The sequence below is a fragment of the Cricetulus griseus genome (genome assembly GCF_003668045.3).
Source record: "Cricetulus griseus strain 17A/GY chromosome 1 unlocalized genomic scaffold, alternate assembly CriGri-PICRH-1.0 chr1_1, whole genome shotgun sequence".
NCBI classification, from domain to species: domain Eukaryota; kingdom Metazoa; phylum Chordata; class Mammalia; order Rodentia; family Cricetidae; genus Cricetulus; species Cricetulus griseus.
The window spans coordinates 71,695,641-71,720,332 of record NW_023276807.1 but is presented as its reverse complement, the minus strand read 5'-3'; the positions used below and the strand labels follow the sequence as shown (position 1 = coordinate 71,720,332).

General features: G+C 42.0%; 1 protein-coding gene across 2 annotated transcripts; it reads right to left on the bottom strand.

Annotated features, from left to right (window-relative positions):
- Nucleotides 1-646: 646 nt before the first annotated feature.
- On the bottom strand, nt 647-23,342 carry Arglu1 (arginine and glutamate rich 1). Of its 2 annotated transcripts, none has more exons than XM_027387888.2 (4): nt 22,788-23,334; nt 16,483-16,708; nt 14,123-14,206; nt 647-1,484 (listed from the first exon to the last, which is right to left on the bottom strand). In XM_027387888.2, exons 1-4 carry the CDS (start codon nt 23,126-23,128, stop codon nt 1,320-1,322), a joined length of 816 nt encoding a protein of 271 aa, XP_027243689.1. In that variant the 5' UTR covers nt 23,129-23,334; the 3' UTR covers nt 647-1,319. The 2 variants fall into 2 exon arrangements, with proteins under 2 accessions (XP_027243689.1, XP_035308203.1); XM_035452312.1 differs by lacking the exon at nt 647-1,484 and adding an exon at nt 14,581-14,688 and having other exon boundaries at nt 22,788-23,342.
- Between the last annotated feature and the right edge of the window lie 1,350 nt (nt 23,343-24,692).

Below are 24,692 nucleotides of genomic sequence, written 5' to 3'. Positions count from 1 at the left end.
AATGTTAAACAATGATATGACTATCTCCGGGGACAGGGGTCTTCAAGATGCCGTGCCTAAGTACCTCTGATAGCATTTTATGGCCTTTCCTTGAGTGTTAAATACTAGTAAGCTTCAACAAATGAAAAGATGAGGCAGATTCTGCTGTATAAAATGCAGGTTATCGCTAAGTTTCCACATGCAAGAATACTCAAACAAAACCCCAAGCCAAAAACTGAGTGATTTTAAATATGTTTATCCCACAAATAAACATGCATGGATAAAGATTATTTTAGCCCTGTTGAACATACAAAGTCAAGTTCTATCTGATGGTCCACCCTCTCTGAAAGTGACTTAATAGTCCATAAATTTTAAAAACATACTTTCTAGTGTTTATTAACTATAATTTGTGGCAATAATACTTATTTTCTATAACAGAGGCACAAGTTTAAGATTTTTCAAAGATAATACTTGATGTTTTAACTCTTATCAGCATAAAGTAGTATCTGTAAAAATAGCCAGTAGTACTAATTCACAAGTATATTTAATGTACATAGAAACCCTGTGAAAAGTATAAACCAGAGGAAATCTAGTACAGTTCTAAGGCTTCTAAAGTAAACCACCCTTTAGACTTAACAGAACTTAAAAAAAAAATTGCTTAAACATATGAATTTAAGACTTCACTTTATTCAGCAAAATCATTTATTTACAGTGGGGAATGCTGGTTTGATTTTGTCAATGAAAGAAACAAAAGTCCGACAGAGACCATACTGCACTGTGGGTACTTCTGTAGCAGGTGACAAACTGTTATCCTTACCTGTTATCAGGAACACCAAGAGCCACAGTATCACAAGGACACTGCTGTAACAACACCACACAGGTCCAGCAAAACCCTGGGAATTTTGCAATGCAATTACCAACTTTTTCTTTTTTTATAAATGTATAAAAAAACAAAAAGTCAGCAAAACCAGCATTATGACGTAGTAAACAGAGTATAACCCCAAAGTCAGTGGTCAGTGAACACCTTACCAGACCAAGCTATTCATCAAGTGACCTGCTCTTCAGCAGACCATCAACCAATACAGAATCCCAACAGGTGAAAAATACACCACTTCTAGAAGACAGCAATGATCTGATAAGGATTTGACGTAATGGGAGGAAAAGAGGGAAAAATAAAGGGATTGCAGAGCATAGCCCCTATTAGAACAAGCTAACTTTCCAGACTTTCCAAATTAAAAAAAAAAAAAACAAAACAAACAAAAACAAAAAAACCACTTCAACATGAAGCTACAATACGAAGTTTTTTCATTTTTCTTTGTAAAAAGTTCAGAGTCTGCCATTCAATCCTGGGTTTTTAATGAGAAGGACAGTTTTGGCCTGGACTTCCCCTTGCCCAGGATAATTTTTTGCTCTTCTTTTTGTTGGCGTTGTCGTTCTTGTTCTAGTTTCATCCTTTCCTCATGAATCTTTCTTTGTTCTTCAACAATTCTCAATTGTTCTTCGGCCTGAAAGTTAACATAAGAATGAGATCAGTTATTCCCTTCTCTCAGTATCTTTTGACTACCAGGTGACAATCTACAACTTACATGAACATACAGAGACCAGGAGAGGAAAAAATTAATTGAGGAAAGAATTTAATTATCCCTATGTATTTTCTTTATCTCAAGTTTATGAATAATGGATTTTATGGACTTCATCCCTTGAGTATAGACTTGATTCTGTCTTTATATTATCAAGATTCACAGTTATCTAAAGGCACAGACTTAGTCCCAGAGTATGTATCTACCCAATTACTGTATTTACAATTACATAAACATATACAAGAATTGTAGCTAAAAATTCCTACTGTGCCTCGATATTATACACACAATAGTAACCAAGAATTTAACCAGGTGGTGGTCGTGCATATTTTTAATCCCAGCACTCAGGAGATCCACTCAAGTGGATCTCTGAGTTCAAGGCCAGTCTGGTCTACAGAGAAAGTTCCAAGATAGCCAGGGCTACATAGAGAAATCCCGTCTCAGAAAACTAACAAGGAATTTTTCTAAGACCTAATTTCTTGGAGTGAAAAAAAAAAAAAGTAGCAAATGTTTTGACCTAACAGATTATAAAAAGCTATCTAATTTCACATCAGCTACAGTATTAACTCCTGAGGCACCTTTAAAGCCTTCAATCTCAAGCAACTGACTAACGTTCTCTCTACAGGAGATGTCCCTTGTTAACCATGAAAAGTAAAAGTATTCAATTTGCAACTCCTTCATCAGGGCCTTCCCCTCACTTCCAAAGACCACTTTCACCTCAATTCTTTGTCCTTCTCCTAAAGGACATTAGAATAAATTAGCTGACGATTCTGGGTCTTAAAAGAGTGGGAACAGCATCCAGAGAGAAGACAGGGACAATGCATGACAGCCTGCACAACAAAGCATTGCCCACCATCAACGTTAACAGTGTTATTAGTAAGAAAGGCTGTTTTAACCCCTGAATGTCTCCATAAGTCATCAACCACATTCTCCCATTTTTGCTGACTTTGACCTAAAACACTTACTTTGTGCTTTTGTGCTTAGACCTGCCCTCTTTTCAATTCAACTTCTGTCTCATGTCTCCAATGAGCTCTTCCACATATTCTCATATAAAACTACTGACATGCTCCATTCATCAACAGTTCTCTGGTCCCCTTTGTTTCTTAAAGTAAAATGCCAAGAACTTTGGCAACACAAAATGCAAAATCATGTCTGAGGGTATCAAAATGGACAGAAAGACAGACAGGTGGTAGTGCAGGCTCAGAGTCCTGTAAACTTAGCTCCAGGAGGAAAGGGGAAGGCACTGAGCAGTGCCCAGAAATGGGCCAGATAAAAACCCAGAGCACTGATGCACACCCCATTCTGTCTTCTTTCTAAGCTACTTTGCAATAGCCTGAAAAAAAAAAAAAAAAATGTACCGAAGGGATCCAACTGCCCCCAAACTCTACAGATTTTAAGTTATTCTACCCATTCTGTCTATCCTTTGTGACAGCCAAGTTCTTTTTCCCCTTTTCTAATTTTAAAATCACTTATTCATTTAGTGGATGGAGAAACACCACAGCAGAGGTGTGACCTCAAACTCAGGTAAGCTTCTGGGAGCATTGTGACAACTCCTAAGCTCTGTTCTGTCCTGTTCTCCCCTGAAACAATCCATCAGGTGCTCATGACCAAGTTGTCCATTCTTTTACTGTCGCTCTGGCTTTGAGAGTTTTTTCAAGTCCACAGTCACCACGCCTATTAAATGTTATGCGTTTCCAGTGCATCTAAAATGGTGAGACTGTTCCGGTTGTACCCAGTAATAAGAGACCCCTTTGCCTTTAATTTCCCAGTGATTTCTACAGAAAAAGAAAATTCCAGCTGAACTTCCAAAATTACTGTGCCCTGTAAGCAGTGAGACTGCCACTAAAATCCTACCTTCACAAGAAATTCATTCAAATTGCCATCTTCCCTAGCTTTACTAATGATCCTAGCACAAAAAGAATGGTATATCTGGGGCTGGGGAGATAGCTCCATGGATAAAAATCGTGATAAGGACTATAATTCAGATAATCAAAACGCACACCTAAATGCCAAGCAGGTGTGGAGTCAACCGCTGCCTGAAGCTGCGTAGTGTAACTAGGTGACAATAGGTGAGCTTCTGATTCATTGACTGAAGTCAAGATATTGAGCAGACATAAACTTGAAGCTAGCCAGGTGGCAGTGGCACATGGATCTCTGTAAGCTCAAGGCTTGCCTGGTCTACAAAATGAGTGTGAGTCCCAGGGCAGCTAGGGATACACAGAGAAATCCCATCTCGGGAAAAAAAAAAATAAACAAACAAAAAACCCTCTATGTCAACTATCTACATCAAATTATGTATTTGAGGTGCCAGCACTAGATATTGAACCAAGATGCATGTGTGAGCACATTGGGAAACCTATGGCAATTTTAAAAAAATTATTATGTACACAATGCATATATGCATGTCTGCATGCCAGAAAAGGACATCAGATCTCATTACAGGTGCTTGTGAGCCACCATGCTGTTGCTGGGAATTGAACTCAGAACCTCTGGAAGAGCAGCAAGTGCTCTTAACCTCTGTACCATCTGCCAGTCCAACCTTTGGCAATTTAAACATCCAGGCTTAATCCTATCTTACTTGACCCCAGTAAACCATTAGGATCTTTTGAGTGATTGTCAAAAGGACAGACAGCCTCAATAAATGACAAGTCATTAAAATCACATATACAATTTTGGATCCCATCAATGCTTGAGTCACATGCTTACTGAAGAGCAGCTAGACTCATCAAAACTACCTTTATAATAAATTTACTCAAAATTTTCAGTTTTTGGAGTTTCCTTCATAAATATGCCTGTAAACATGAAAAATTTATAATTACTGTGTGTGTGTGTGTGTGTGTGTGTGTGTGTGTGTGTGTGTACAAGCCAGGGAAACTCTCTCCTCAATAGCTTCTTTACCTTGCTTTTGGGAATGCCTCTCATTGGGCCTGCAGCTAGAAGCTGGCTTGCCAACAGATTCAAAGCCACTCCTGTCCCCATCTACACAGGCTAGGATTATAAGCATGTGTTGTAGGACACATGTGCTTCAGATAACATTTGGGTCTTCATACTTACATAATAAGCTCTTTTCTGGCTAAGCCATCTTCCTGAACTCCCAGATTCATAGTTCTACAGAGTTATTTATTAAACAGTTTGGAAAAGGAAATGATGAAGGCTAAATATTCTACAAAAGAGCTGTAAAAAATACTGCATACTTATGAAAAAACAAAAACAGGTGGCTGGAGAAATGGCTTAGCAGTTTAGAGCAGTGGCTACGGTTTCCAGAGGACCCAGGTTCAATTCCCAGGCCTACATGGTGGCTCACATCCACCTATATAAAACTCTAGCGCCAGAGGATCTCATGCCCTCTTCTGTTCTCCTTGGGTACTGAACCCAAACTGTGCATACAAACACAGGCAAACACCCATACACATAAAAAGAATGAATATTTTTTAAAAGTAACAAAAAAACAGCTAGGGAGAAGGTTCTGGGGTAAAGTGCTTGCTGTGCAAGGATCTAAGGATCTGAGCTCAGACCTGCAATATGCATGTAAGAAGTTGGATTCAGTGACTGGCCACACCCAGCACCATGGAAGTGGAGCTGGAAGATCTGAGGTTCACTGAGCAGTCACAGTCGGTACCAGGTCCATTGAGTGACCTTGTCTCAAAATGATAGAAAAGACTTACACAAGACATCAAGTGTCTAACTCTGCCTTCTACAAGTGAGCTCCTGTGCTTGCCTGCTCCTCTCTCTCTCTCTCTCTCTCTCTCTCTCTCTCTCTCTCTCTCTCTCTCTCTCTCTCTCTCAAAAAAAAAAGCCTGCATATTCTAAAACAGAACTCTTCAATACCAATTAGGTGAAACAAGAAAGCTAGCAAACAGCAAACAGAGGGTCTTACTTTTGTGTCATCAAGGGAGAATAAAACAGTAATATATTTATCTATGCTTGAACATGCATTTCAAGAACTCTAGAAAAACAAAACCATAACCGAATGTCTCCTTTTTAGGTGGAGGATGGCAAGTATACAAATGAGGTAAGACATGGAATTAAGCTTTGCTTAATGCCAAACAAAACAAGACTTTAAATGTGATCACATTAAACAAGCAAAATCCAGTAGCAAAGTTTGCTTTAAACACTGCACTGAGCTCAAGTCTCAGCAGCAGTTAGCCCAAGGATAAGATGCACTTACAAACTGCTGCACTGGGAGGGCTGCCATCTCTCTCTTATAATCTAGTAATAGCATTCATCTCTAGTGCCAAATGTTCAAACAACTAGAAGCCTGTACTCTTCAGTGAATTAGCACATAAGCCAAGCAGGCAAACGCCCTGTCCATGCACTCACATTTGTTCTTTGTGCTAGTGCAGATAGCTTCACATTTCTTGACAAATGGAATTGTCAAACACAAATGTATGTGATCTCCCCAGTGATGGACAGTCTGGCATTTATGACAGTCATGACAGTGAGCCTGGTGCCATGCCAATCCCTTACTGGCTAGTTATTTTCCTAGGCCCTGACTTCCCTCCCCAGCTGACACCACTTGCCCTCTCGTCTCTTCCTGTGCCCTGCATGGTGAGAACTGGAGCATCTGCATGGAGAAAAGCAGAGCACAATATACACCTTACCCACAAGGTCACTCTGTGGACACCTGAGAGGCCAGCAAGGTAAGGTCAGTGTCTACTCCACTGCAGCCACTAACACAACTGTTTCTGGCCATTATGCTTAGAACTCTGCATCTCATGCCTTGAGTGGTTGGTGAAAAGGAAGTCAGGCTGCTCCTCCCAGCATCTTCTGAACCATCTAGTTTTCCAGAGCCTACTACAACATAATTAGCATTCTCCTTCTTGGACTGTCTAAACTCTTCAACAATCTAAAGAAAACACTTTTTATGCTAGTGATTAAAATGACAAGAGGAAAAAAAAAAAAAAAAAACAGCAAAACTGTATCCACAAACAGGCACCAGGCCCCTGATCAGAAATGTGGGCTTCCATTTTAAGCCCTCTAAGACACAAAGCTTGACCAGCTCTGCCATTTTTAATTCTTCCTGAGCATATATACTAATGCATACCTTGTTTTTCACAAGAAGGAAATGTTCTAAAAGTAATTAGTGTCATGCATAGTAGGGCACACATGGCACTTATGTGGTAGAGACAAAAGAATCACAAATTCAAAGGCATCCTCAGCTACAAGACCCTTTCTCAAAAATACACAGATTAAAAGTGTTTTAAAATTCAATGTGTTGGTCAAACTTTATCATACGTTTCTCTGTGCAATATTTAAAAAAAAAAAAAGACAAAACAAAACAAAAAGCACAGGTGGAAATTGGCTGACACGTATTTGTAATCCCAGCATTTGGGAAGCTGAGATAAAACTGTAAGTTCAAAGCCAGTCTGTATACAGGGTAAGGAGACACAAGCATCCAAGTTGTGCTGACTTTATCTTACTGAGGAAAGCATGTTTCAAATCTAATCTACAGAATATTGCTTACTACCATCTAAAGATAATTTCATGTCCACTGTTTTTACTACCCTTTCTTCTCTATTTTAATTATTTATAAACTCTTAAATGGCTTTCAGTCTTCAATTTTAGATACTTTAGATATTTCATGTTGCCTAAAATGAGGGTTAGATGTGGGAGTTGAGGAACACTGTTTCACAGCTTCAGAAACACTGCTACACCCCCCCACACACACACACCACACACACACCCCCACACACCCACCCACCCAAACAAAAAAACCAGTTCAGGCTTCCTTTTGATTTTATGTTCTACAATTTCAAATTATGGGCTGAGGAGAAAATTCAGCAGTTAAGATCACATTTATTATTTTTGTAGAGGATCCAGGTTCAACTCCCAGCACCCACATGGTGGTTCACAACCCCTCATAAATTCAGTTCCAGGGGATTTAAAACCCTCTTCTGACTCCAGACACCACAATGTGGTACACAGGTACATGCATATAAAAAAGATGAACAAATATAACAAAGATTAAAACAAAATATACAATTTCATATTAAAAAGAAAACCTCTATGTTACATATAAATAAGGCTCTTTTCATCTTCTATGCCCCCAATTCTTTCTCTAGGGGAACTTTTGTATTGTTCATTCATTTCCCTCTGCATGAACTGCAGTTTCCTTCAATGCCTAGAGCTCCCAGGCACTGGTCCCTGGCACAATCATACTCAGAAGGTTTTCCCCTTCCTGCTCCCTCTAGTCTTTGCCCCACTCGGCAAGTCCTTCAATTCTCTCTGAAGCACCCAATGGCTACTTTGTGGGCAGAAGCCCATCTTCTCAGTTTGTTTCTGTTCAAGCCACTCTATGCAATGCCCACACACAGAGCAACACCAAAACATCTGCTTCTTACACAGTTTTTCCAAACACAGTGTTTTCTTACCTAACATACAAGAACAACCCCTCACACAGGAAACCATCCTCAGCCTGATTTCCTAGTCACTTCATTTCATATTAAATTACTTACACATCTGGTGTCATCTGCTGAGATGTGTATGGACAGCACAATTACCTAGTCTCTAGTCTAAGTACTGGAACATTTTAACTCATATATGCTCACTATAAAAATTCTTTAAAAGAAGAAAGAGACCACCGCAGACTGTACTGTTTAAAGTATACCATGAGGGCAGGGTTCCAGTCAGCACCACCCAGGCAAAATCAGGGCTGCTGGACACACTCGAGCCTCTGGCTAGACTGCAACTGATCCACTGCAGAGCTAGAGCTGCCAATGCTAGCTGTGTTATCAAATCTGTTCATCTTCCCACGAACTTCCCTGTGTGCACAGTCTTCTGTCCTTTCCCCACTAACTTCCCTGTGTGCGCAGTCTTCTGTTCTTGTCAGTTCCAACCTCCCTCAGTTCAGTGTCCTTTCCTACAGGTGTACTAGAACAACGAAGACTGAGTAAATGTAGAAAAGGCTTTTACTTCTCAATTCAAGATGCTGGTCATCTAGTGAGTGGCTTCCGACTACATAATGGCAAAGGGCTACACCGCACAGCACGGTAGCATTTACTATGTGAGAGTAAGATGGGCTCAACTTCAAGCCTTTCACAACTGTTACAAAGGGGAAGACATTAAGACCAAAGTATTTCTTGGAGTTCCTACCTCCCAGACCAGAGAAAATTTGTAAAGTGCTTCACTGAAAAGAAAGAAGCAATGAAACAACAGCAGTCTCCAGTGTAAGTCACCATATTGGGACCCACCCTAACACCCTCTTCTAGATAATTTTTACTCCTGAGCACTGCTGAGGTTGGTAGAGACTTGTGTGTCGTATGCAAAAAGCTGTCTAGCTGCCAAACCTTCATTTTTAGGTCAAGTTCTTTTGTGTCTTAGCAAAATGCAACATTTTATGTATATGAACGTTTGGCTAGCTGCATGTATGTGCACCACGAGTACTTGATACTCAAGAGCTCAGAGACGATATTGGATCCTCCAGGATTGCTGTTACAGAGAACTGTAAGTGGCCATGAACCGAACCTGGATCCTTGGCAAATGCATTAACTGCTCTTAACCACTGAACAAACTCTTCCAGTCCCTTCTGTGATTATGTTTTGCAATCTGGATAGCCTGAGAATCTCCAAATAATCAAGTGTTAGTTCCTTTCAAGCTGATTTTCTTCTTTAGCCTTTTTGCTGTTTGTTTTAGAATCCCTGAGTCCAACCTCACCTCCAGTTCCAAACAGCATGCTTTAACACACTTCTGGTAGCTAAAGAAGTACCTGTAAATAACCCACCTTTCTGCAGTTTTACAAACAAAAACCTGTGCCTCAACATCTTCCAGTTTCTGCCCAATACCAAACACAGGATCACAAAGGAAGCAGGGTTCAGTGCCCTTGGAAGTATGGAAGGAGGCTCTTGAATGGTGCTGGCTTCAGGTGCCTCCAGGGATTCCATCTTTGACCACATCAATCTTTAAACCCATCTTTCCTCTGAGACAAAGTCTCTCTAATATGTAGTTCTGGCTGTCCTGGAACTTGCTATGTATACTAGGCCAGGCTTAAAGCCAGTGCGTGGGAAAACAGAACATTTTGAAATCTCATTCTGCTCTGTCCTTACTTTAGCTTCTCTCATTTATGAAAGAAAAATCTCCCTCCACCTTCCTCTTAAAAGGACAGGTGATGATGATATTCAAGAAATAACCGAGATCAAAGTCTCCTCCTCAGGATAACTCGAGCACACCCACCAGCAAAGAACACCCTCACTGTTCTGACCACAAAAAGCAACATCTGAAAAGTCTAGAACTAGACTGCTCAGTCTAGTACATTGAGTGTACTTAAAAACAAAATAAAAACACCAAAAATGCCCTACATTTTCCACAGAACTCTTTTCAGAACTATCACTTAACTACAAATTGAGCACTAATTTATACTTAAGTATGTGCACCTTTCAACTTTCAAGCACATTTTAACCTCTCACAGTTATTAACTCACACAACTCACACGGGTAAGAAATTAACCTATTTCAGTATCAGACATATCTGTAACTTGTACTTTGTACTGACTTCAAAATGCCTCCCAGATGCAGTGATCTGGAGATGGCTCAGGTAAGTCTGTACTGCTGGACACTAGGGCAGGGCATAGGTGGAGGCTGTGCTACTCACTGGCAACTAGTCACATCCCTCCACAGCAATATCTAAACTCTACTGGTGGCCACATGCACATGGGAGGTGGCGTAGAAAGGTTACCAGGAGCTCAAGTCCAGCCTGGGATACAAAATGTAAGTACTAAGGAAGCCTGGGCTACAGGGCCAAGACACAACTAAAGAAGAGCAAAACAGAAACACAAAATTCTGTTTCCTTTTCATGAGTCATATAATTCTGCAAAGTACCTAACATTTTCAAAAGTATAGCATACAAAATGGGAGAGAACACCTCCTCCCCCTCAATTTAAGTGCTTCTTTTTAAAACAGTAAATGGGCTGGGAGAAGGCTTGGTGTGGTAAGGTACTGGCTGCGCAGCATGAGGACTGGAGTCCAGATCTCTAGCACCCATCCAGAAGTGGGTCTTGGTGGTATGCATACCACCTGAAACATGTGAACTGAACTGAGAGTGGGGTTGCAGAGAGTGGGTGGACCCCAAGTGCTTTGGCCAGCCAGTCTGCTGAAATGCTAATCTCCAGGTTCAGTGAAACCTCATCTCAAAAACAAACAAACAAGCAGAGTGAAAGTGATTGAGGAAAACCCTGAACACCAACCTCGGGCCTCACATGTGGGCATGCATAAACAAGCACATGTGCACACACATCACAGACACACAAAGAACAAACTAAAATTCCGAATTAATAATTCTTCAATTAACTCAGGCAGTGATGGCACACACCATTAATCCCAGTACTTGGGAGGCAGAGGCAGGATCTCTGCGAGTTCAAAGTTCCAAGACAGCCAGGACTGTCCCACAGAGAAACCCTGTCTTAAAAACTCAAAAAAACCCCAAAGCACCTTAAACTATTTTAAGGCAGCTGACTGTGAATTCAAGGAGAAAAACTAGAAGTTTACCTGCTGAATGAAGCCAGGCAACATGTGGACTATGTGATTTCACAATCAAATATGTATGTGTTAACTGCTTATCTTCTAGAGGTGAGCAAGAGCTATGCACAGAGCTGAGTTAACAGTGACCTTCACATACCCCACCTGATGAAATCTAGCACATTCCTTTTTAGTCCACACTCCTTATAGGAGCCTACTTCAACAGTTAATCAAAAGGATCTCTTAAGAAAATCTTCCTTGTTAGCTTTCTTTATATGGCCATAAAAAGGGAAGGCATCACTTACAAACCATATATAAACTGGAGAAAGGTGTAAAGTTATACTTGGACATACTAATTAAAGATAACTATTCTGAACACATTGACTTACTCTTAAAAGGTATGAATATCCTTTTTGTGAGGAAATGTTCATCTCTAATAGCAGTTTTTTATCTGGCTATTTTGCACATTGTGTCTCTTGTTCAGAAGTTCTTTTGTCTGCAAAAAAAATTCCTGGACAGATGGCTGTCACTCTTAGTGATCATAAGAGAAAGTATTATGTGCAAATGGAGTCACATGAAAGTAAATTTTATAAAATATATTTGTAGAGGCAGAACTTAAGGTTTGAAGTGTATACAGATCCATCTAAGTCCGAAGGATCACCATGGAAATGCTTTCATCATACTCTATCTTTCTCAAAGCAGGTACTTCCTAAACAATGGAAAACTAATTTGGAATTGGACCTCAACGGAAGGGGAAAAAATTATTTCTTTTCCACAGATGATAGGATCTATTTTCTCTGAGTTACAGTAGCTAATTTATCGTGTCATATGTAAATAATTCTGTATGTTTTTGGGTTCTTATCCAGAAGCTGTTCTTTATCAACTTTCCATTTTTCTTTGAGAACTGTAAGTAGCAGGTGCATTGTGTCCTAGGGCACCTTCTTCCCTGGCTTGTCTCTGTTCTCACATACACCCTTCTTGGCATGCATCAGGTTTTCTCACCACCTGTCTGTAACCCCTACTACCATTTCTCCACTGTCCCAGAGTCTCCATTCCACATACTCCATTTCCTAACTCACCTCAAGGCCTTGGCCATTTCATTTCTTCACACTCTCATGTGCCTCCTATTTGAGGCCTACTTCAAAGAGACATCACTTGGAAGGCCTTTGCCACTCCATCACAATTAAGTCAATTATACTCTGTCATCCACACCACTTAAACATTTCTGTATTATTAACTTAGAATCATCCATGTCTCTACAATAAATATGCTAATTTTTACAAGAACACAATTTCTCATCTACATTCAAAATGGCGTATGCCAACAAAGACTTTAGTGCATAGTTACTTTTGGCCACTTATCAGGTAGAATGTTTCCTAGCTCTTGTTTTTCTATAGCTCATGAACAAGCATATTCATTACAATACCCAGCATGCACAACTGCTGTTTCAGCCAGGCAAGCACCACAATGCCTGGGGAAATTCTGGTGTCTACAATACACTACTCTTTCCCTTTTCCTGGTCCTTAATTCGACTCAATTTGTATCAGCAGCACTCAAACCAAGTATCAAAAAGAGCTTTAACACGGGCCTGCCATCATCTCCATATACAATTATCTTTGGACTCCCTCATAAAGGACATTATACTTTCCACCAACAAAATTTTCAACACCAGACACATCTTAAGCTTCCAACTTTACTGCAGTTACTACAAATGGGCATTTATAAATAAATCCATGTTTTTTTTTTTTTAATCAGTTTCTAGAAGTCCAGCTTCTTTACCTAAGGCATCCTTCCACTGAATTTTACTGTCAACAGTAAAATTCACTCCCTAAGAGTCTAGCATCAGGTATCTAGAACTGTGCAAAGCAATCCACAAATAGAAAACAAAGCACTGGAGAGCTTATAGAAACCTGATCACATTTTCTTTACAAAATGTAACAGCATTTTGCAAAACAGAGGTATGAGGAAACAAGATAAAAAAACAAAAACTGGCCATTAACTTCTACTTGAGAAATGTTCCTCTAGACTGTGAATACCAATCTTTCTACCACACCCCTCCAAGAGAAAACTTTCTTCTTCCTATAGGTGAAGCCAGTAACTGATGTGGGCACCCAGAGTCACACCTCACACGGCCATCTAATCCTTTTACCAGGTCGTCATAGACCTAGTTTCTCTTCTGAGATGTTTGTCACAAACCAGATTGTATTTATCCTCCAAACCCGAATTAAGATTGTCTCCTTTCTTCTACCTGCAGTGGGACAAACTGTTAACCCATCCATGCTCTAGGACCAAGTACTCTTTGTGTTTTTCTGAATGGTTAGTTTTCAAGGAGAAATTAAGTTAAGTGACACATCTTGCTCTTCCCCACTAAACAGCAAGTCTCAGAAGCAAATACTTTTCTTGGTCTCGTTATTGCTACTGCATTCAAATCAGACTTTCCTAGACTCTCTCCTGGGTTGTGTCTACACTCATGGGTTACTGTCTTGGGGTTTTGAACTACTTATATTCATAGTCCCTCCTTATGCTGGCCGATTATATTTTTAATTGACCTATACCTTTTATTGCTCTATGATATAATTAGGCTCTGTACTTTTATTTAGATTGTAAATAAGAAATATGAGTTAAGTTGTGTGAGTTGCCACGGAGCACACCTGGAATTCCAGCATACAAGAAATAGAGGCAGGAGGATCAGGAATTCAAGGCCAGCCTAGGTTGTACGAGATCTATGGCTGGAGAGGGAGGGGAATCTCAGAGACTGGTCAAATATAGTCTTCCTTCTGTTTAGTAATAGGATGCTACTGTGTCAGCTATCTGAAGAACTTGGGTATTCTGCTTTATCCCTGGTGGTTGTTTCCAGGCTTAAGAAATGTGAGGATGGTCAGAGTGAAGACACTGGGGACAGGGGATACTATATCGTCCCCAATAATTTAAAATACTAAAATTTTACAATTCTCTCCAAAATTAGTCATTAAAATCATCAATTCTACTACTCTTTACCTCAGCCTCAAGGTCCTTGAAATAGCCTTGAGAATCTCCTCAAAGTCCAATTACTGAGCACAAATCCATATAATTTGGAAGACCCTGCATGATGCCTCCCAAATACAAAGCACTCACCAGTTTGGCCTGTGCTTCTGCGATTTTCCGGTTATTTTCTTCTAATATCCGCTCCAGTTCCTCACGCTTTGCTCGCTCTTCCTCCTAAAGGGGAGGACATGTCACGATGTTAGGAAAATAAAGTGTTTAGCTCTACCAGCAAATATTACTAATCTTCCTCTCAACTCTGTTGGATCTGACTTACAGGGCAGCTTTACAGCTACCTTTCTGTCTGACAAATGATAAACTGTGCAGCCACTAAAAAATTGGTTTCTAGCACTAGATTTAAATCATCCCTCCCAGTCCAAAAACAGCAACCGACTAAACCCTCCCTAATAGTCTCCTGGCAATTATTACTAATACTTTAATATCACACAAATCAACAAGGACAACTACAAAACTGGATAGTATTTACCAAATTAAAAGTATATAAAATATAAATAAAGTGAATATTTGTCTCACCAATTATGGATACCTACGTATTCTTTACCTATACTCCTTTAATCAGCATTAAAAGTTGAGTATTTACTGTCTTGTCCAGTGTCCTGCAGAGTGTGCTCCTCGGCTGCCATACGCGCCAGCTTCCTCTTTAAAATGATTTGTACTGTTAGCTTGGCAATACCTGCATCAGCAGCTCAACCATTTATAAAGAAACAACATACAAGGAAGGCTGAGCTGAGGAATGCAGATGTTTATGGTAAGAAGGAACAAAAAATGTAATTCATCATTCCTAAGGCAAACAATTAATAAGAAAAATACATTTACTGTTAGTGAAAAATACAAATGGTAATCCATACTAAGGACTGCTTCCATGGGGCATGGACTTAACATCAGATGTTGACAATCACTATAGGCAGCTTATATTGTCATCTACAGTCTGCACTGAAATTCAGGAATCCAGGGGATGCACAGTCAGGAAATAAAATTCTGTCATTTTTTTCTTGGAGAATTTAATGAAGTTTTATAATGCAAACTATATGAAGATTGCTTGATGGATTGGGCAGTGTTCAGATCACAGCATACATACTCAAATGATTTTAGTATTTGGAAAGACTGTCAGAGGATTGTGTCCGTGTTAAAAAAAAAATGTTAATATGAAACAAAAAGCAAATGAAGAGGAAAAAAATCTTGCTATGATTAATAACTCGCTACAAGATAGCACAATTACTCCAAAAATATCTCCATTATTAAAGGCACTGATATAAATAAAAATACCATACACTGAATTTTAGTCTGTGAAACCAACTACAAACAGGTCTATGTAGTTAAGACAGGACAAGGGAAATGCACTGTACAAGCAAAGCTTACTAGAAAGCAGACTTAACACAATGTCAACTTGTCCACAGTAACGCCAGGATGAAAAATGACAGTAAGTCATGTATTTAAGCCGAATATTTATAAATTTATGTTCAAGAAAATGTAACTACAGATTTTCTGTGTCACACAAATGGGATTCATTTGCTCATTAACAAACTGTGGATGGACACTCAGTGCTGTGGAAGCAATTTGCCTTGAGTGTTTCTGTGACTTTCGCCACACTTTGCGATCCTGGAGTAATCAGTGCAAACAAGCCATAAAGCTTCAGTAGCAAATTACTGTCTCACAGAAAGACATTTTCAACTTCTGCTCCAGCTGCTGATAAAACAAATCATGTGTTTAGCTTGACTCCAGACAAGGACAACCTGTTCCTTCATAACTCTCTAGAGAAAAAAAGGAGTTGTTAGTAGGTACTTTAAAAAATAAAAAAATAAAAAAAAAAGAGAGGATGAACAATCTGGACATTTTTCCTTAAAAGATTCCTTCAAACACATTACGAAAATGGAGGGCCTTATAATCAAAATGCTACAATTAGTCCACTGTGTTGAGAGGATTTAGGAAGGGGATGAAGGGTAACAGAAGGAAGAAAAGAGGAAACCTGTGTATCAAAAGCAGGTGTTGTCACTCAACATCAGGCCCTGCTCTTTGTGATCTGACTGAAGGCAAAAGCCTCTCACAGTCTAGGTAACAAAGTGATAAACAGAAAAGAAGATGCAACCGCGGGTGGATTTTAGCCTTTTCCCTTTTCCACTCCCTGGCTTCCCCCTACCCTCCCAAAAAAGAATGTAGTCCTGCAGCCATGGCAAAAGTTTCAAACACTTCTCAAATACATAAGCCAGTTCCATTAGATCAAAAAAATATCCTTCAATAAGTTTTAAGAAAGTAACTTTTAAGTACCAGTCAGCACTTCTGGCTAAAAAATTATCTTTCGCAGCCATGTAACTTTAGATGAGAAAGGAATTAGATAGTCGCATTCCATCTCGTTCTCGACTGAGCAGGAGGCACACCTGACACTGAAAGTTTTGCCATGGACTGTCTCTACTTTCCAAACGACCGAGCGTTACCTCTCTAGCTTTTTGTGCTGCAAGCTCAGCTTGTCTCTGTCGCTCGAGTTCTTCGAGCAACTGCTTTTCCATGATGCGTTTGGCTTCTTCCACCCTTCGGAGGACTTCTCGCTCAATTTCATCCTTCCTTTTCTCCAATTCTTCTTCTACCCTCTTTGCTACCAATTCTTCCACTCTTCGTGCTGTTTCTTCCTCAATGAGTTTTTCTTCTATTTCCTGCTGCCGACTATCAAAGAAAAGCAGAAAAGACAACACTTTAACTTAAGAATTAAAACTAATTTCAAGCCTACTTACTGAGTCTGATTTCTTACATCTTTATTAACTTTATAGCTTATTTACACATCACAGTTGGCAAAGAACAGTCAGGATAATGAGTAATACAGATATTCAAATGAATTAGTCTGGGGGGGGTGTCAGGTGCACTCTATAAATATAGGAAGGCTAGTATGTAACAAGAACCTAATCCATCAGAAACTGTAGATCTGAAACAGGCATCTACTTTTGTTACCAGGTTGGTGAAGCACTTAACATCCCACTCCTTAAGTAATGAATAGCCAACAGCAGTGTGGCCTGTTACTCTGGGTTCTGAACTCCTTATCCTGTTGTGCCTTTTCCTCTTTTTAATGTTTGATTTTTATTTAAAGGCTGTTCTAAATTTGACAGAGCAGAAAGGTAAAACTATATTGTATTATCAAGGCTAATTTAATCATGTTACTGTTCTCATTTTAACCCCATTGACACAATTAACTTATTGACTGGAAACAAATTTTATCTAAGAACATCTATCAAAGTGCTATCAACAAAAAAACGTGTGCATTTTGTAGCAATGTCAGTCACTGGTCCCATACATCATCTATTTTCAAGTTAGTAGGAGGAAAAACCTAAAATGTTCTTCCATTCTGTTTGGTTGGATAGTGTTTTGGATAGACCGGAAGCATGTTAATACTACACTGGTCTTTTAAATACAGCTACTAAAAAGTATTAATCTGTACTTTGCTCTCAGTATGTTTCCACCTAGCAGCAGGCCAAGCACTATTTTGTGCAGAATGAATGAATTCAAAGATTCTTAATATGCATCTAAATCCAAAGATGCCAATTTACCAATACTTCCTCCCAAACTATGAAATTAACAAAGCCTACAACTTTTATCTTTATCTACTTGATACACACATGTATGAGACAGCTGTTCAACTGACATGCTCAGTGAGGACTTTCTAGTTGGTGTTACCTTTAAGCACTCTAACACACTTCAACTCAATTCCTACCCAAGGGCTTTCAGCTCAATCCATTGGTTTCAGCTTCTACACTTATCCTTGACCTGTTTTCTACCAAAGAAGCAGAACACAGGACAGTAAATTTTGTTTCCTCAAGGTTTAGCTACTTCCAATACTGTGAGGACTTGCCTCCATTTTTAATATTTCCTTCCCAACTACAATTTTCCAACAGTATATGAGAGCTTAAGTAAGACTCAACACATCCCCCTCTCTTCAACTTCCTATCAAATAAAGACTACTTTGAGTAAGCCTTTGTCAGCAGCCACTTAGTAAGACACAGCAGATACAGTGAACACGATGACACTGAACAGATAAGTTAGCTGGATTGACTGGGGTAATCACGAACAGAATGCTTTTCTATCCACCCAAAGGGAAACTTTCCAGCTTTTTTTAAAAAAGAAAATCAGTTGATGTAGTAAAGCCTAAGAAACTCAGCATTTACATCTTCAAAAACTTAACTCTTAATCATCAATGTTAGATGGAACAGAGTACTAAGTAGAGAAGAGATAATGGAAGCTCAATGGAGACTTCCTATGAGTACAAAGGGATGAGTAAAGACCCTAGGAAAGCTCACCAGCAAGCAGCAAAGCTCCCACTTTAAGAGGAATCTGCTAGTGAAAGAGAAGACTTACAGTATTCAGGGTTTGGACTAGGCAATCAAGCCATACCTTCTAAGCAATACTTTCAACAGTCAGACAGCAGTGTCACCCATAGATTTGGATGCTAAGAGAAAATGAACTAAACCAATTCAGCTTTTTACTTACAGCAAAAGCCAAACCTGGCTTAACTGTCGGCTCTGGCAGTCTGTTGCTGAATTAAGGGTCAAGTCTGTGCTGCTTGCTGCTCACGTTTTATACTCCAGAGAGTGAGGAGAGCAGATGCAAAGTCCCAGGCACAGCTAAGGCAGTGTAGGATGAGAACTGGCCTGCACCGTTTTCTCACAGGGCTGCTTATCTATCTCCCTTTGTTCCTGGAGGAACTGCAGGGCACCCACCCCAGCATGTTCCAATAGCCTTACTTATGTGTCCTAAGTGAGAGGCAGGCCAGGTCTGGGCACTGCTGTACCATATGCCTCACAGGAACATAACTTTGCTTATTATTCTCAGTAAGTTAAAAAAAGGCATCTTGTCCCTTTTCCACATACCACTCAGAAAACCAACAGGTACACAAACAACTGATTTAAAGTGATAGTCCATCTTCCTCGATAGACAAAGTTAACAGGAAACCAATAACCCCACCATTAGGCCAACCCTTCCATCAACTTTCTTTCTAGAGGGAACCAAACCACTTCTGATCATCATCGTTAAGAATCACCCAGGCCTTTAATCCCCAGCACTCAGGAGGCGGATCTCTGTGAGTTCGAGGCCAGCCTGGTTTGCCTACAGAGTGAGCTCCAGGATAGTCAAGGCTACACCAAGAAACCCTGTCTCAAAAAAAACAAAAAGCAAACAAACATAAAAAGCCCCAACAAAAAACACACAGAATTCCAGAATTCTCTAAAGCTTTGGGATCCGGGGCTGCTGCTTGAGCTCTCTCAGGTGAGTACCAGTACCCCCTGTTTGCAGGTTCCTGAGCCATCCTGGGATAACAGGTTCTAGCTTCTTAAATCTGAGCCCAAATAAATCCAGGTTGGAGGGGGTGGTGGTGGTGGTGTGTGCAGCAGGAATAGGGACAGGACACAAGACTCTGTCTCTCTCCAATCTTTGTCAACCTCTCTGCTGAGCCCACTGCTTTGCTACCAGACAAGAGTTATTTAATAACAACCAGGTTCCATTTTTCTCAGGCATTTAAAAACAACAATAACAACAACAACAACAAAACACTGCTCAAGTCAAGATGGTAACTGACTAAAACACACCAGGGAGGGCACAGTACTGGGCAATGTTAATTGGGGGCATGGCTTTCGATACAACCGTATTTTTAAAAATCCTTAAAACAAAGGAACTCACTTCTTGGAACTTCTAGGAATTGCCTAGTAATTGCTAGCAAACACTAATTACTTTATACCTAATAAGGTACTAAACACCGGGCCACAGTGAATGCTGCAGTGACAGAATGACTGTTCACAGACCCTGAAGCTAATGGCCTTAACTCTTCTGCTACGGGCAGCTTCTTCAGGACAAAGGTGAGGCAAGTAAGGGGTTGACTGAAAGAGTGTACTCTTACCACGGGCAGGTCTTCGTGCTCAACCCACCAGTCTTAAAGCCCTGTAGAGTAAATTCAGTCAGAGTTCTTTACCCTCAATATGAGCTCTATTATGAATTCCAGTTCACCTTGGATACTCTTAGGCTCCTGATTTGTAATGCAGATAACACTAATATTTAATTTCAGATGTCACTGGCAGAAATTACTAGGCTAATGATGACTTGCTACACGCTGTTTCAGCTACCTGTTTTTTCCAGCAGTTAATACAACTTAAAATACCTAAGAAATGTTAGCAATGGTACAAAGCAGGGATGAGGAATCACGCTGTGTGGCTGGGACCCAAGTAAAAGAGGGAGATCGGACTGAATTTGGAGCCAAGTGAATTAGCTCTTTACAAATGAGAATGTTAAAGGCCTACCTTTTCATCATTTTTTGAATTATTGTAATGAATTAAGATAATTACCAGATTCCTTCCTAAGTTATTCAGCAGGCTGTGCCTGGGAAGCATGTTATACTCAGTAACATTTACTGACTCACTCCATGCCAAATACTAAGTACTTGATAGCATCTCCAATCTTCACAATAAGATGGACCTCCATTTCACACACACTCAGATGATTTAAGGCCTCAGAATTAAGTAGCAAAGCAATTGGTCCCAATTATCAGACTTCACTGGTTAAATCTAACAGACTATTCTTGTTTTACCATATCTCCACCCATCTAACCCTAGACTGGACGAAAATACACCAGGCACTCGGGCATTTTAGTGTCATATTGTTTCCAACCTGGGCCTTTTATTGCAAATACACTCCCCGAGGTTTCTTTCAATTCCTAGAACCAACTGCTCTTCTCTTTACACAGTCCCCAGGGAATTCTATCTATTCCTCAGGTTTTAGAGACTTAAGTAAAGCCCAGTCACCCACCTTAGCTGAGTTACACTAGAAATGCCAAGGGAGAGCCTGCTCTTCCCTTTCCCTTATCCACACAGCTCAGCAAGCTGGTCTCATTTTAGGGAATAAAAGACACAGAATAGGTAAGTTGTAGTATTGACACTACAAACACAACAGCCAACTGTGATGGTTTTCCTACATCCTACACTCAACCTTTTCAATCAGTTCCTCTTCTATTCTAACAGCTCTTACCCACTCCCTCTCCTTGTTTACCTAGTTCTTGGTTCCATCCTACACAATGCATCCTATACAGCAAATGGTCTTTTATGGTGCCATTTCATTTCCCTTCTCACAACTTCCTGATCCTAGGACAGATTAAATCATACCCACACAAGAACCCACCTGTAATTCCCAGCCTCTACTGGCCTCTCTAGTCACTCCTGGACTTCGGTGCTTACAGAGCCTCCCATTGTGGCCAACACCTGACTGCTCTACTTTAAACTCCCTTCCATTCTGTTTCTTGTGGATTCAGAAAGACTGCTTTGGTCCACATATATACTCTATATGTAGCCTGACAGCCTCACCGTCTCCTACCCTCCACTCTCTGTGACACACTACTACATACTACCTATCATCTGTCTGAGCTAGATCAAGTTCTCAGAAGGAGCCAATTCATCATCTTTCTACCAACAGCACCCACCACAGCTCCTGGCACTTACTAAACGCTCAGTACATACTAAGCAGCCAGCTCAATAAACAAGCAACAGGCATCTGTAAACAAACTACTTTCCCTTACTCCCCAGGCTCCATCACCTATGGTCTGTCTGTGTACTCTCTGCAAGACATTAAGACATACATTACTGTCTACCGTACACAGAATTTAGTGGCTGCCAGCCCTGTCCCTTCTCAAATCACAATGACAGTTCGCCCTCTGTCAGCCCAAAGCCACAGGGCAGCTCTATGCCCCTCATTCCATCCTATGCTGCCCACGTGCAGCCAGCTAATAACTGATCAGCACATCAAGTTTCCTTTGTTTTCACATGCAGAGTTACCTCAACCACCACAGGCAACTTCTTTCTATGTCCTACTGGTAGTTACCGGGGCTACATCTTCAAGGCTAGGGCTTGTTCCACACCCTAACAGGGTTCCATGTGGCCAAGGTGTAGTGACAAACCATCAGCTGACAGCACAAGGCACTTCCACCTCCAGTATTAGCTGTGTTCAATCCCTTACCTCCTTCGAAGAACCGCTTCTGGAGAAAAATCTGCCTAACACAAACCCAAAGGCCGAAAACAGAAAACCCTACACAAGTCCAGATTCAAAGAGGTCCTGCTCCGTAACCATTTACTTATCCAGTCTTCACTCAAGAACTCCGGAAAAGATGGCTGGCTAGCACATAGGCATATGCTTAGCACTGTTGTTCCACGTGGCTGGGAAGGGGTGGGGGGAGGGCGCGGGCACATCTTTTAAAAGTACCGCACTACGTACAAGTTCATTCTGGTTGCATTATGCACACCTACTTTTTTTTTTTTTTAAACATCCAAGGACTCAGAGATCACGTGATCACCACCCTATTTCAAGTCAGTTCCCTGCCGGTAACCGACTTCACTCTATGTGAAAACTCAAGAGTCCTCTGAAACTGGAAGCACTCGTTTAGGCGGGGAACGGCAGAGCATCGAGCATGCTCGCTAGAGGGGCTGAGGCCAGGGCAGAGAAGACAAGAGGGGAGGGGACGATGGCTACCTAGGTGCTAGCTGGAGGTCTGTGCATCTGTCTTCCCAAGGCTGTATAAAGGAGGGAGAGAGGGAGAGAGGGAGGGCTCGCACCCTGAAACCCAGACCCTCCCCTCACAGGTGCCCCGTGCTCCAAAGCGAAGCGCGGCCCCGCCAACCTCCCTCCCGCCTCGCGCCCTCAACTCCGACTTCCGGGCCGGCGCCCCCTACCCCCCCCTCCACTCCCGAGCGCGCCCCCGCGCCTCCGGCCGCGCGCCCCTCACATTTTTCGCTGCCGCTCGAACTCCGCCTTCTTCTCCTCCTCCTCCCGCTTCTGCTTCTCGTCCAGGCTGCTGCGCTTGCTCACCGTGCGCCCGAAGATGTCGATGCGGTCGGGCGGGGACGAGGCGCGCTCCCGCTCGCGCCGGGACGCCGCCGCGTTGGTGGAGCGCGAGCGCGAGCGCGACTCCCGCCGCCGGTTCCGTTTGCTCTCCCGGGACTTGGAGCGCTTCCGCACCCGCTCCTTGTCCCGCGAGCGCGAGCGCGAGCGGCTGCGCTTCTTGTTGTGTTTGGAGCTCTTGGTGTGCTTGGAGCGGGACGAGCTCCGGCTCCGCGACCGGCCCATCCTCGCGCGGCGCGGCGCCCGCCGCCTGTCACCCTCTGCCCGCCGCAGGCCGCCCTTCGCCGCCGGGAAGCTCGGCCCCCCGCCCACGGAACCCTCCGCCTCGCCCCCGAGCGCACCCGCCGCGCACACGGCCGCCTCCGCCGTAAAGGCCTAGCAGGCCCGGCCCGGAGTCCCTAAAGATGGCAGCTGCGGCAGCACCGGCTGCCCTTCCCACAATGCTCTGCGCCGAGCGTGCCTGCGTGAGCCCCGCCCACTGGCGACGTCGCCGAGGCGGGCTGGCGAGTGCCTCCGAGCGCGCTCGGCTCTTTCCGCCGCGGCGCGGAAACCTGAAGCCTGGAGTTCCTGGCCGCCTTCGAGTTTCTCTCAGCAAGACCTCTAACTCTAAGGAATTAAAAGATAATCATGATGAACCTTGACTGAAAGACAGGATGAGGCCGCCGAGTAAGTGGGAAATGCGTGTTGTCTCCTTAGCCGGCCGACATTGAGAATTTACTCATTTGCTAGCTGGGTGTGGTGATACGCGCCCAGAATCCTAGCCCTCAGAAGGTGGAAGCCGGAGGACCAGCGGTTCAGGGTCAGCCTTGGCTATGTAGTAAGTTGGAGGCCACCTGGGGATACATGCATAATACATATTTTTATACACATCGTAAAAACCATGATGCATACATACCATATATATGTCAACCACAAAATTAGAGCAATTCCCAGAGCAGTCCCAAATTATCCTGAGGATGTATATGTTAGAGCTAATTAAATACTTTTAAGTTTTATTTAAAAGGTTAACATCATTGTGGATTTTCAAAAAAACTTCAAGGCCAGCCAGGGCTACACAGTGAGCTCCAGGCCTAGCCCCAGGGGGCAAGGGAAAGACAAGGTCTTTTAGGGTCTTTTGGGGTCTTTTAGCTTTTGAGCTTCGTTAACAAAATATCAGCAACTCATTATTTTATGCCCAAAAGAAAGTTGTTCTCCACACTTTTGGAGGCTGAGAAGCACTCCATTAAGTCATGGTGGGTATGTTTGCACCTCCAACATGAGACCTACTACTGTAGCCTTAGAGGGGTGAAAGAACACCTTAAGAACACTAATCCCATTTTTGAAGCCAGAGTCCCCCGGGGGGCTTAACTCTTCCAAAAAGGCCCCTCCTCTTCTTCCTTCTTTTGGATTTTTGAAACAGGGTTTCTTGCTCTAACAGTCCTGGCCGTCCTGAACTTGATCTAAAGACCAGTTGACCTCAAACTCAGAGATCTGCCTACCTCTGCTTCTTGTGTGCTGGTATTAAAGTGGGCTAAAGCTCCACTTTTTAATGCTGTCACATTGCATATTAGGTCCAACTCGTGAATTTTAGAGGGAGGATTCTTCTGGAGGTTCAGAGAGGCAGTTTGTGTTCCACTCTGTCCCCTCTCCCTGTCCCCTGTGTGTGTGGGGGGGGGGTGGGGTTTGAGTGTGTGTGCTCGTGCACGCTGGGGATGGAACCCAGGGGCTCAGGCAAGTGCCCACATCCCAGCAACGGAGCACCTTCTTGTGAGAATTGGGTATAGGTTCTACAGTGCTCCCGTGAGCTCTC